Raw genomic sequence first — 13,117 nt, 5'->3', positions numbered from 1 at the left:
GATTGTGAACAGCAACAATGGACTGGTGTTTTAAAGCGACTGTTTGCTTCACGGAACCCTGCTGTAACCGCTTTTTCTGGCTTCTCTAACAATGCTTGCTCCGCTGCGTTTGCCTGAATTTGCCGAGCAACAGGATGTGAGCTGGGGGACGGCTCAAACAAATTATGAACATGCCTACGAAAGTGCTCGGGCACCAGAATGTGGTTTTTTTTTTTTTTTGGTAATAAAAGACCTGGGGGTCTGGAGCGATATAGTACAGCGGGCAAGGTGTTTTGCCTTGCACGTGGCCGACCTGGGTTCGATTCCCAGCATCCCATAGGGTCCCCCGAGCACCGCCAGGAGTAATTCCTGAGTGCATGTGACCCCCCCCCAAAAAGACCTGTGCTTCTGTTCTGAGGGGGCTGCTCTTGCCTAGCAGGACATCCCGCCAGTTGGTGTCAATAAAGACTCCTCCAAATTCTACTGTTTTGTCTCTGGTAGTCTTCTGATGGCGAACCGCACGACAATCCCTTCAACAAATTTAGATTTATTTTCCCGCGAGCAGGACCCGTGACTTTATCCCGCCTCTTCACGGGGATGAGCCAATCAGGAGGCTCCCAGGGCGCATGCCCCGAACCAGCCCGCTCCGACCTACCAGGTGTGCAGATTCGCGCTTTGAGGCTTCTTGTCCCTCCGCCGCTGCCGTCGCCCCGGGGAACTACGACTCCCGGCAGGCAGCGCTCGCGCAGGCGCGGCTCGGGCGGCGGGTCCGCGTGTGGCATGTCGGCGCTGCGTTGGGGCTGGGGCGCTGCGGGGCTGGGGCGGGTCCTGCGGCCCCTGGGCCGCCCCGGGCCCCCAGCCCACGAAGGTAAAGCGGGAGCTCCGGGGGGTTCGCGGCGGCGGAGCGCGCCCTAGGTCTCGCGGCCTCGCCGCCACCCCAACCTCCGCCGTGACCTTTGGCTTTTCGGGACCCCCGGGACTCCAGCTCTCCCTGTCCGGACCCTTGCCCAGTGCCCTGTAGGGTTCTGGGGAACCCACAGATTCCGCCTCGTTTTCCCTCGCCCTTCACCCACCCGCTGTCCAAACGGCGCGCTTGGGGCACACTGACCTTTGACTCATGTTTTCTTCCGGAGTCTCCTGACCCCCTAAATTGCTTTTTTTTTTTTTAGGGTTCTTGGCCATCGAACTCTGAAACTTTCCTCCTAGGACCCCCTTTATGCTCACGCCCCAATAGTCTAAGCTGGCGGGGGTTCCCGTTCACCTTTGACCTCTTGGTTTGTTTATTTTTTCCCCCACCGCATTCGGAGCCAGATTGAATCCTGACAGTGTCCGCTGAATTCGGGGCTCCTGTGCCTGTAGGCTCAGCGATTGTGTCCAGAGGACGATCCATCCCCCCAAACCCAGTATGTTGCCGCTCCCCCATTTCTTTCTCCTTCCCTCCGTGCAGGGGCTCTGGATGGAAGCTTCTGGGGCTGCAGGAGACAGTCGACGGCCACCCGCTGTGTGCAGGAGCCCCGCAAAGACTGGGGCCACGCGGAGCTGTTAGAGGGTGAGCGGCACCCCAGGGCTGGCGCCCCAGTTTCCACCCTCAGTTATAGTGTTGGCCCTGGTTCATCTCCTGATTCCTGTAAAGCGTTTACAAGAAGGCTGTCAGGGGGCGTTTACCTTGCTGGCGTCTGTCTCTGAGCCCGGGTTGCATCCCAGAGGGTCCCCTGAACGCAGCCAGAACTGATTCCTGAGTGCAGAGATAGGAGTCAGTCTTGAGCATCGCTAGGTGTGACCCCCCCCCCCCACAAACAAAAACAAAATAATAGGGGGCTGGAGCGATAGCACAGCGGGTAGGGCGTTTGCCCTTGCATGTGGCTGACCTGGGTTCAATTCCCGGCATCCCGTGTGGTTCCCTGAGCACCGCCAGGAGTAATTCCTGAGTGCATGAGCCAAGAGTAACCCCTGTGCATTGCTGGGTGTGACCCAAAAAGAAAACTAATAATAATAAATAGACTTATATAAAAGAAGCAGTAAAATGAGGTAGTTAAGGGCTGGAACAGTAGGTAGTGAGTAGGGCGTTTGCTTTACATGCAGCCAATCTTGGTTCAATCCCTGGCACCCATATGCTTTCCGGAGCACCATGAGGAGTAATCCCAGAGCTAGAAGCCAGAATTAAGACCTCAGTACAGCTGGATGTGGCCCAAAACAAAACCAGCCAACCAAAGTTTCTTTTTTTTTTTTTTTAATTTTTTTTTTTGCTTTTTGGTCACACCTGGCGATGCACAGGGGTTGCTCCTGGCTCTGCACTCAGGAGTTACTCCTGGCAGTGCTCAGGGGACCCTATGGGATGCAGGGAATCGAACCCGGGTCGGCCGCATGCAAGGCAAACCCCCTACCCGCTTTGCTATCTCTCCAGCCCCTAATGTTTGTTTTTTAAGCTTCTGGGTCACACCAGGTGATATTCAGGAACCACTCCTGGCTTTACCTGGCTTTCAGAAACTACTCCTGGTGGTGCTTGGGGGACCATAGGGCATGCTGGGGATCAACCCAGATCGGTGGGTGCAAGGCAAACATCTTACCCACTGTACTATGTGTCGCCCCAATGCTCCTGTTTTTTGTGGCTCAAATCATTATTCAAGGCTCCTCCCACCTGAGGACAGGCCCCGCCTTCGCGCTCTACCTTCTGATATGACAGCTGACAGTCCCTAATTAAGCCTCCGTTCTTAGTTTGAGGGGGGCTCTGTATCCCCTCCCGCTCCCATCTCAGTGCTGAGGTGCAGCTGGTGGTCCCAGGCACATGAAGGCCATCAGCCCCCGCCCCCAATGTATGGATCCGGAGAAGTCAGCAAAGGCCCCCCCCATCCCTGAAAGTTAGTGACCCCTGCTCCCCCCACCCCAGTGCTGGAGGCGCGGGTGCGGCAGCTGCAGGCCGAGAGTGTGTCCACCGTGACGGTGGCCAAGAAGGTGTCGGTGGCCAAGAAGGTGTCGGTGGCCAAGAAGGTGTCGGTGGCCAAGAAGGTGTCAGAGAAGAAGCTGGATGTCGCATGCCCCCCGCCCGAGGAGGAGACCGGGGACCCCTGGACGCAGGAACCCGAGGCAGAGGTGGAGAATCCGAACGTTGTGGTCCGGAAACCCGAGCGGCGCCGCCGCCCGCAGCTGCTCCTGGAGCCCCGGCTGCTGGACAAGGAGCTGCACCAGTGCCTGCGGCGCTGGACCACCGAGTCCCCGAGCAGCCCCTGGGAGGAGCAGCTGGCCGAGCTGCTGCGGGACGCGCCGCGGCGGCTGAGCCAGGAGCTGCAGCAGGTGCCCGCCAGCACCACCGCGCGGGCGCGCCTGGAAGCGCAGCAGCAGCGCCTGCTCTCCTTCCTGCAGAGCTGCCTGCTCTCGGGCCACCTGGCCCTGGCGCACCACGTGCTGGCCAGGCAGCACGCCAAGCTGCGGCCACCAATGCTGCTCACGCTGCCCATGTACAACACCGTGATGCTGGGCTGGGCGCGCCAGGTGAGTGCGCGGGACAGCGGGGCGGGCGCTTGGCTTGCGCCCAGCCGACCCAGGTTCGATCCTCGACGTCCCGTAGGGCCGTCGCAGCATCCCTTGGCGTGATCGCTGAGTGTAGAGCCAGGAGTAGCCCCAGAACATCATCGGGTGTGCACCCCCCAAAACAGTTGCAGGAGCTAGAGCGATAGGATAGCAGGCAGGGTGCTTGGCTTGCACACAGCTGACCCGGGTTCGATCCTCGACATCCCACAGGGTCGTCAGAGCATCCCCTGGCGTGATGAGTGTAGAGCCAGTAGTAACCCCTGAACGTCGTCGGGTGTGGCCCCCAAAACAAAATTGCAGGAGCTAGAGCGATAGGACAGTGGGTAGGCGCTTGCCTTGTACAAAGCTAACCCGGGTTCAATCTCTGGCATCCCATTGGGGTCCCTGGAGCCCGCCAGGAGTGAACCCTGTGCGCAGAGCCAGGAGTAAGTCCTGAGCACTGCCCTGTGTAGCACCAAAGCAAAACAAAAAAATTAAAACTTTCAGGGGCCAGAGTGATCATACAGTGCCTTGCACGCAGCCAACCCAGACTCCATCTCTGGCATCCCTTAGGGTCCCCCGTGCCCTGCCAGGAATGGTCCCTAAGGGCAAAGCCAGTAGTAACCCCTGAGCATCAATGGGTGTGGCCCCCAAACCAAAAAAAAATCGCAGTGGCTGGAGCCATAATACAGCAGGGAAGGTGCTTGCCTTGCATGACCCAACCCAGTTCCATCCCAGACACCCCATAAGGTCTCCTGAGCACTGCCAGGTGTGACGCTGGCAGTCCTTGTGGGTTTTTCTTGGGTGCTTCATTTTGGGGCCACACCTCGTGTTTAGGGCTTCCTCCTCTGGAATGTTGGGGATGAACCTTGGGGGTAGATGCTACGTGGGCGGGACCTCTCTCTGCTACATGGGCGGGACCTCTCTCTGCTACATGGGCGGGGCCTCAGGGGTACCCCGCACGTCACCTGCCCCATCCCTGTCCCCGCAGGGGTCGTTCAAGGAGCTGGTCTATATCTTCTACATGCTGAAGGACGCGGGCCTCGCCCCGGATCTGCTCTCCTACGCGGCCGCCCTGCAGTGCATGGGACGGCTGGACAAAGACGCACGGACGGTGCAAAGGTGTGAGAGCGGGCCCTGGAGGGTGGGCGGGGGTGGGGGTTGTGGGACCCCGCCGCTCATCGTGCCCCCCACCCCGTGTGCAGGTGCCTGGAGCAGATGGCCCGGGACGGGCTGAAGCTGCGGGAGCTGTTTGCGCAGCCGCTGAGCGCCAGCGAGCGCGAGGCCGTGCTGAGAGCCGTGCGCAAGGCCCAGCCCCAGTTCCAGCCGCCCGCCCCGGCCCCAGTCCCGCGCGTGCGCAGCACCTCCCCCCTGCTGGCTGAGGTCTATGCCAAGGTGAGGCCCGGCCGCGGGGGTACCTGGCCCCACTCCCCACTCCCCACACCTACATCCCTGATTTGGTTGGTTGGTTTTGGCTTTTTGGGTCTCACCTGGCATTGCTCAGGGCTTTCTCCTGGCTCTGCACTTAGGGAGACCCTATGGGATGCCGGGAATTGAACGTGGGTTGGCCGCCTGCAAGGCAAGCATCCTCTCCGCTGTCCTGTCCACACCCAGGTCTCTGGTTTCTTTTTTTTTTTTTTGCTTTTTGGGTCACATCCGGCAATGCACAGGGGTCATTCTTGGCTCTGTGCTCAGGAATTACTCCTGGTGGTGCTCGGGGATATGGGATGCTGGGAATCGAACCCGGGTGGACTGCGTGCAAGGCAAACGCCCTACCCGCTGTGCTATCGGTCCAGCCCCAGGTCTCTGGTTTCTAACTCTCATGCCCACAGCGGGCTGGAGGAGCGTCTTTGGCGGTGATCTCCGGTGCCCCCTTGTGGTACTCCCCATCATATGTAGGTGGTACCAGGGATCCAACTCGCTGCCTCTGGCCTGTTGTGAGCCGCTTTCTGCGGGGGAGCAAACCCAGGCCCCGTTATTTTTTTTTGGGGGGGGAGGGGGGGGGGATGCACCCCTGTGTGCTCAGGGCTGACTCTTGGCTCTGAGCTCAGGGATCATCCCTGACGAGGCTTGGGGGACCCTACGGGGTGCTGGGGATCGAACCTGGTCGGCCTGGTACAAGTCCTGTGGACTGTTCTATCATCCCGAAGGCCCTGTAATATGTATGTTTGTATTTACTGGTTTTGGGGGCCACACCCAGTCATTCTCGGGGGTGACTCCTGGCATGGAACTCAGGAATTACTCCCCGTGGTGCTTGGGGGACCAAATAAATGGATTTGGGCCAACCATAAGTGCTCAACCTGCTGTCCAGACTCAGGCCCTGTGTTTTATTTAATTTATTATTATTATTATTGGGCTGGAGCAATAGCACAGCGGTAGGGCGTTTGCCTTGCACGCAGCCAACATGGCCAACCCGAGTTCGATTCCTCCGCCCCTCTCGGAGAGCCCGGCAAGCTACCGAGAGTACTCGATATGCCAGACACAGTAACAACAAAGTCTCCAATGGAGATGTTACTGGGCCCGCTTGAGCAAATCGATGATCAACGGGAGGGCCTTTGCCTTTTATTATTATTATTATTATTATTTTATTATTATTATTTTGCTTTTTGGGTCACACCTGGCGATACACAGGGGTAACTCCTGGCTTTGCACTCAGGAATCACTCCTGGCGGTGCTCAGGGAACCATATGGGATGCTGGGAATCAAACCTGGGCAAATGTCCTACCCGCTGTACTATTGCTCCTTGCTCCAGCCCCAGGCCCTGGTTTTTTTTTGTTTTTGTTTTTGTTTTAGCAGTGAAGTAAATAGATTTTATTTGGAGGATTTTTAGGTATGGAGGGAGAGAGTAACGTACTCAGAGAACACGGGCTTCTCCAAGGGCGGAGAGAGCCCCTACACAGATCCTAGCATTAGACACGAAAGCCTGAAAGTACACATCTCAAGAGGGGAGATGCGGGCGACACATGTGCTCGGGCACTACATGTGCTCGGCCACGTGGGCGCAAGCAGCACATGGACTCGGGCAGCATATGCGTCCCAGGCCCTGTGTTTTAATAAGAGATTTTTTTCCCTTGCTTTGGGACTTCACCTGGAGGTGCTCAGGGAACCAGATCGTATGCTGGGGTGATTCAGTGTTGGTTGGTTAAGCCCAGAAAGCTTTGTTGCTCAGAGGGACCCCTCACCCCTCGGCTGCCAGGCCTCCTCCTCCCTCCAGCGACCACAGGCCCTGCCTACGATTTGTGGGGGCGCGGGCAGTGTGTCTGCTGCACACATGTCCATTTTGGGGCTCCTTCCCTGGGGAGTCTGGTTGAGTCTCTGAGCATCCTGGGCTCCCCAGGTCGTCTTTGTATGTGTGCGTGTGTGTGTTGGCGGGCGTGGGGGGGAGCGCCCCCATCCTCTTCCCAGCTGTGAGGGGGGGTACAGGTGTGTCTGGTCGCTGAGCGGGACCCTCGAGCCGTGCCGGCCTCGTGTCCACTGGACATCTGTGCCTGAGTTTTTCCGGCCGGCCTGTGGTTTTGACTCTGAATGCTAAGGTTTGGGCTGCTGCTATTTTTAATGCATCTATTTCGAGACGGGTCACACATTCACACCATTTCAAGTTTAAGAAGAAAACACATCCAGGGACTGAAAGAGCCTCCTGCCTGGGCTTGCTTCTCACCTCCCGTGGCCAGGAACCCTTTCGTGACCAGCATGATTTATTCATCTTGGTTTGTTTCTTTCGGGGTCACGCCGGCTACGCACAAGGCTCACTCCTGGCAGCCTTGCGGGACCCGTGGGGTGCCGCGCATGGGACCCGGGTTGGCGGTGTGCAGCGCAAGTTGCTCGGCCCGTTGTGGTGACGAGTGCTTGGTCTTAGGTGCAGCCTGGACGGTTGTCAGGGAGGTTTGGAGAAATGGATGTGACTGGCGGCAGGACGGGGCGGGGTCTGCTGTGCCCTTGGTGGGGAGGGGGGGATCAAGGTCAGCAGAGCCCACCCTTACCCGCCCCACAGAACCTGCCCGCGACCTACCCCAAGCTGCACCTGCCGCTGAAGACGCTGCAGGAGCTATTCCAGAAGCAGCTGCGCATGGAGATGGCCACCATCGTGCAGGTGCCGTCGGTGGACAAGGCCCCCCAGGAAACCAAGGAGCTGCTGCGGGCGGTGAGGCTCTCCGGGGGTCCCTTGTCTGTGCTCCAGCCCTGGCCCTGTTCATCTTCTCCCCTCCCCCCCTCGAATGTGGCCATGCGTCCTCAACTCTGAGGGAGGGCAGGCTTCCGACGCTGCCAGAGAGCATTCACAGCGCCCAGCTGACCAGGATTTCATCCCTGCCCCCAGCCTGGCAGGACACCCGGCGTGACCCCAGCGCGCAGTCAGGGATGAACCCTGAGCGCCGCCGGATCTGGCCCCCAAACGCAAACCCAACCCCAGCAGATGGTTCATGAAGCACCACCTCGGGGACAGTGAGCTGGGGCGAGGGCAGGCAGGTGACCCCCGCGTCCGTCCTTCCCCTGCAGCGGAAGACCCTGAAGAGGCTGCGCGCGCAGTGGGAGGAGGAGCTGCTGGATGCCCTGCGCGAGGCCAAGGATAACCATGCCAGACTGGCGCGGCAGGGCCACCCGTCCCTGCTGCCGTACCTGAGCCTCATCAACGAGCGGGACATCGTGCGGCTGCTGTTGCAGGTGGGCTTGGGTGGGGGTGGGGGGTCGGCTAGAATGGGCTGAGCCACGGTAGGTGGAGCTGGGGTGGGCGGGATTTAATTCTGACGAATAGGGTCAGGGTTTGTCGGACTGAGACCAGAGTGGGCGGGGCTGTGTTCTTGAGGGGTGGGGCCTGGGTAGACTGCTGGGCCCTGGTAGGAGACTGAGCCCCCTGGTGGGCGGGGCCAGGGTAGGCGGGACTGAGTCCTGATGAGTGGCGTGGTCCAGGGTTGGTGGGCTGAGCCCTGGTGGGCGGGGCCAGGATTGGGGCTGGGCCCTGGTGGGCGGGGCCAGGATTGAGGTTGAGCCCTGGTGGGCGGGGCCAGGACTGGGGCTGAGCCCCCTGGTGGGCGGGGCCAGGGCTGAGTCCTGAGTAGGGCCAGGGTTGCCCGGAACAAGCCCTTGGTAGGGGGCTGCGTGGACTTACAGTGCCACCTCACAGACCCTGCACGCCATTTCCCCGCATGGAGAGTCCCTGATGTCCATGGCCCAGGACCTGGGCCTGCGGGTGTTCAACCGCTACGCGGTACACAGGAAAGTCCTCAGCAACCAGATGCAGGGGCTGGAGCAGCGCTACCACCAGTACCTGCACCTGCTGGCTTCCGACTCGAAGGTGAGCGAGCCTGCCCAGGGTGAGGAATCGGGAGCCCTGGGGATGGGGATGGATGTCCCCCCTCACCTGACCTGTTGCCTGCAGGTGGCGGCCCCCTGCCTGCCCAGGCAGCACTGGGAGTCGCTGGGGCCGCCTGAACCGCCCCACGAGCAGCCGTGGCCCCTGCCGGTGCTGGTGGAGCTGGGCAAGCAGCTGGCCGAGATGCTGGTGCAGGCTGTCCACATGCCCAGCAGCCTGACCGCTGGTACCCAGGACCCTAAGCGGAGCATTCCAGTGCTGTACCACGCTTACTCCTTCCGGAGCTTCCGCCAGGTGTGCTGCCGCATCGATGATGGGCGGGAGGGAGGCCGTCTCCCCTGGGGGTGCCTGCCTTGAGTGCATCGAGCCCCTGACCCGAACCAGGATGTGCCCGCCGCCCCCTCACAGATCGGGATCCTGAAGCCGCACCCGGCCTTCACCGAGCTGCGGGAGGCGGCCGCCGAGCGCATGCTGACCTTCGAGGCCAACGAGGTGCCCATGCTGTGCCCGCCGCTGCCCTGGACGTCGCCGCACATGGGCGCCTTCCTGCTGAGCCCCACCAAGCTGATGCGCGCCATGGAGGGTGTGTCGCAGCACCTGCACCTGCTGGACAGCTGCCCGCCGCAGGACCTGCACGGCGCCCTGGACACCGTCACCCAGCTGGGCAACTGCGCCTGGCGCGTGCGCGGGCCCGTGCTCGACTTGGTGCTGGAGCTCTTCACCGCCAAGGGCTGCCCGCGCCTCGGCGTGCCCGCGCCCGCCTCCGAGGCGCCGCGCCCACCCTGCACCCGCCTGCCCCCCGGCACCCCGCCCGCCCGCAAGGCCGAGCTGCGGCGCGAGGTGGCGCGCTGCCTGAAGGTGACCCGCGAGATGCACAGCCTGCGGGCCGACGCGCTCTACCGCCTCTCGCTGGCCCAGCACCTGCGCCACCAGACCTTCTGGCTGCCTCACAACATGGACTTCCGCGGCCGCACCTACCCCTGCCCGCCCCACTTCAACCACCTGGGCAGCGACCTGGCCCGCGCCCTGCTGGAGTTCGCCGAGGGCCGCCCGCTCGGCCCCCAGGGCCTCGACTGGCTCAAGATCCACCTGGTCAACCTCACGGGCTTCCAAAAGCGAGCGTCCCTGCAGGGCCGCCGCGAGTTCGCCGACAAGGTCATGGACGACATCCTGGACTCGGCCGACCGGCCCATGACAGTACGGGCTGCCCCGGGCCTCTGCCTCCCGCCCCTTGGCTTCCGCTCCTGGCTGTTCGTTCCCAGGGCTCTGACCTTGCCTGGCCATGATGCCGCGTGAGCTGGGGCACCCCGGATCCTCTGCTGACCCCCCCACACCCCTGCACTCCGCGTTCATTCGGTCCTGCCTCTCCTCCAGGGCCGGAAATGGTGGATGGAAGCCGACGAGCCCTGGCAAGCCCTGGCCTGCTGCATGGAGATCGCCAAGGCCGTGCGCTCCCCTGACCCCGCGGCTTACGTGTCCCACTTTCCCGTGCACCAGGTGAGCCGCGGGGAGCCCAGGTCTGGGGCGCAGAGCCCAAGGGGGTCCCGTTCCTTGGGGGTGGGGGGTCTAAGCAGCTCCCTCCTGTGGGCTGCCGACCCCTCTGTGCCTTGGAGTTCAGGGAGCCCTTACTCACAGCGGGGTCCCACTCTCAGCCCTGCCCTGATGCCCCCGCAGGATGGCTCCTGTAACGGCCTGCAGCATTACGCAGCCCTGGGCCGCGACAGCGTGGGAGCCGCCGCTGTCAATCTGGTGCCATCAGACCTGCCCCAGGATGTGTACAGCGAGGTGGCTGCGCAGGTGGGCGCTGCACTCCCCCAGCCCCTCGCGGGTGCCCCAGAAAGAGTCTACCGGGGATTTCAGCCTTTTGGACACCCCGACACCCCCCCCCCACACACACACCAGGGGGTTTCAGCCTTCTAGACACCCTGCCCCCCACACACGTATACCAGGGGTTTCAGCCTTCCAGACTCCTACACACACACACACACACACTCACACGGGTTTCCAGCCTTCTAGACCCTTCCCCCCGCCCCGCCCCCCCCCACACACACGGGTCCGGGCCACTAAGGACCACGTGAGCTGGAGGTTCCCAGGGCACCGGGTGAAAGTGCGCCCCTGCCCCGCCCAGGTGGAAGTGTTCCGCTCGGAGGACGCCAAGCAGGGCGTGCGGGTGGCCCAGGTGCTGGACGGCTTCATCAGCCGCAAGGTGGTGAAGCAAACGGTCATGACCGTGGTCTACGGCGTCACGCGCTATGGGGGCCGCCTGCAGATCGAGAAGCGCCTCCGCGAGCTCGACGACTTCCCGCAGGTGCTCCCCCCGGCCTCGCCCCCTGCATCTAAGGGGGCGCCACGGTGGGCTTCGGGACCCTCCAGGGCCCCCCAGATCCCCTCCTCCCCGCGCGCCTGACCGCGCTCGCCCCCTGCCCGCCCGCCAGGAGTTCGTGTGGGAAGCGTCTCACTACCTCGTGCGCAAGGTCTTCAGCAGCCTCCAGGAGATGTTCTCGGGCTCCCGGGCCATCCAGGTGTGCACCCTGCCGCGCCCCTCTTCCCTGCCGCATGGGCGCCCCACCCCCAAGCCTCGTCCCTGGCCTGGCACCCCCTGAGCCTGTGCCCGTCCCCGCAGAACTGGCTGACGGAGACCGCGCGCCTCATCGCCAAGTCCGGCTCGGCGGTAGAGTGGGTCACGCCCCTGGGTATCCCCATCATCCAGCCCTACCACGTGGGCTGCAAGGTCCTGGTACGTGCCCGAGTGCGCAGGCGCCGCCTCACCCCCTGCCCGCGCGCGCAGGCGCAGCCCGCACTGCCCTAGGTTGCCCGAGTCTAACACCACTTCCCGCAGATCGGCGGCGGCCTCCAGAGTCTCACCATCAGCAACAGCGGCGACACCAACAGGTGGGCAGTGGGGTCGGGTGGGTCAGATCCGGGCCCGGCCCCCCAGCCCCTCGCCACCCCTCACCCCCGCCCTCCCCCCACCACCCCCAGGAGACCCAACACGCTGAAGCAAAGGAACGGCTTCCCCCCCAACTTCATCCACTCCCTGGACTCCTCGCACATGATGCTCACGGCCCTACACTGCTACAGGTGGGGTTTGCCCCTCCCAGGGACCCTCCGCCAGGGACACCCCCCTTCCCCACTCCTCCTGGGTCCGATGGGCCTGATGTCAGGAGGCACCTATGAGGAGCGGCAGGTGGCCCCAGCCAGGTGCTGTGGTAAGGGGGGGCCGGATGTAAGGAGGCGGGGTCACATCATGAGGTTCCTTTGAGCCCCTCTGGGTGCTGGGGCCCAGGGGACGGCTGGTAGCAGGGGCCACTAACGGGCTGGAGAGGTCGCACAGCGGGTAGAGCGCTTCGCTTGCCTTGCACGCGGCCCACCCGGGTTCCATCCCAGGGACCCAGGGACAGCCGGGAGTGATTTCTGTGTGCAGAGCCAGGGGTGAGATCCGCTCTCCCCTCCCAAAGAAAAGAATGACCACTAACTGGCCGGGAGATGGCTCAGGGGCTCGGGCATGTGATGTGGGGGTCCCTGAGTTTCAGGCCCTGGCACCAGGAGGCATCCCAAGCCCAAAAGCAAGCAGGTGGGCGGGGTGGCGTGGGCTGGTGGGCGTGGCCTTCCTCAGCCCTGCCCCTCCCTCGCCCCCAGGAAGGGTCTGACCTTCGTGTCTGTCCATGACTGTTTCTGGACCCACGCCGCGGACGTCCCCGTCATGAACCAGGTGCCACCTGAGCCCCTCGTTTCCACCCGGGTGTTGTGGGAGGCGCAGAGAGCGTGCCAGACCCCCCCACCTACTTCCCGCTGACACTCCCCCCACAACCCCAGGTGTGCCGGGAGCAGTTCTTCCGCCTGCACAGCCACCCCATCCTGCAGAACCTGTCGTCCTTCATGACCGAGCGCTTCTGCACTGGCCCCAGGTGAGCCTGCGCCCCCACCCCCACCCTACCCCTGCACGCGCCTCCCACAGCCCTGCCTGACCCCTGCACCTCCCCCTGCCCTTGCAGGGCCCAGCGCCAGCCCTCGAAGCTCGGCCAGCTGATCAAATTGCGCAAGACGCTGATGGCGGTGCCCAAGAGAGGTGAGGGGCAGGGCGGGTGCGCGCGGGGCGGTTGGCAGGGTCTCCGGGCCGCACCCCTGGCCTCACTCCAGCCTCTGACCCCTCTCTGCAGGGACTCTGAACCTGGCCAAGGTCAAAGGCTCCACTTACTTCTTCAGCTGATGCGGGCCCGCGTCCCTGGGGCGGTCCCCTTCCCGGATTGTATCATAGTGTAAATAAAGCCGTTGTCACCCCGGGGAGCCCCTGACCTCCGGGGGCCTCGGAGAATCACACGCG

General features: G+C 62.7%; 1 protein-coding gene across 2 annotated transcripts; it reads left to right on the top strand.

Moving 5' to 3' along the window:
* Positions 1-688: 688 nt before the first annotated feature.
* On the top strand, positions 689-13,113 carry POLRMT (RNA polymerase mitochondrial). Of its 2 annotated transcripts, XM_056112834.1 has the most exons (21): positions 692-847; positions 1,427-1,528; positions 2,867-3,468; positions 4,478-4,608; positions 4,692-4,881; positions 7,477-7,626; positions 7,980-8,144; positions 8,605-8,775; positions 8,860-9,087; positions 9,202-9,990; positions 10,168-10,290; positions 10,468-10,590; positions 10,922-11,101; positions 11,229-11,315; positions 11,417-11,530; positions 11,633-11,685; positions 11,776-11,874; positions 12,433-12,505; positions 12,610-12,701; positions 12,789-12,862; positions 12,954-13,113. In XM_056112834.1, the coding sequence occupies exons 1-21, from the start codon at positions 760-762 to the stop codon at positions 13,001-13,003; spliced, it is 3,684 nt and encodes a 1,227-aa protein (XP_055968809.1). In that variant the 5' UTR covers positions 692-759; the 3' UTR covers positions 13,004-13,113. The 2 variants fall into 2 exon arrangements, with proteins under 2 accessions (XP_055968810.1, XP_055968809.1); XM_056112835.1 differs by lacking the exon at positions 11,776-11,874 and having other exon boundaries at positions 689-847.
* Positions 13,114-13,117: the final 4 nt, after the last annotated feature.

This window comes from Sorex fumeus, unplaced genomic scaffold, assembly GCF_029834395.1.
Source record: "Sorex fumeus unplaced genomic scaffold, SorFum_2.1 ptg000019l, whole genome shotgun sequence".
In the NCBI taxonomy this organism is placed as follows: Eukaryota; Metazoa; Chordata; class Mammalia; order Eulipotyphla; family Soricidae; genus Sorex; species Sorex fumeus.
The sequence above is the reverse complement of the archived record's forward strand: the minus strand, read 5'-3'. Positions and strand labels throughout refer to the sequence as shown.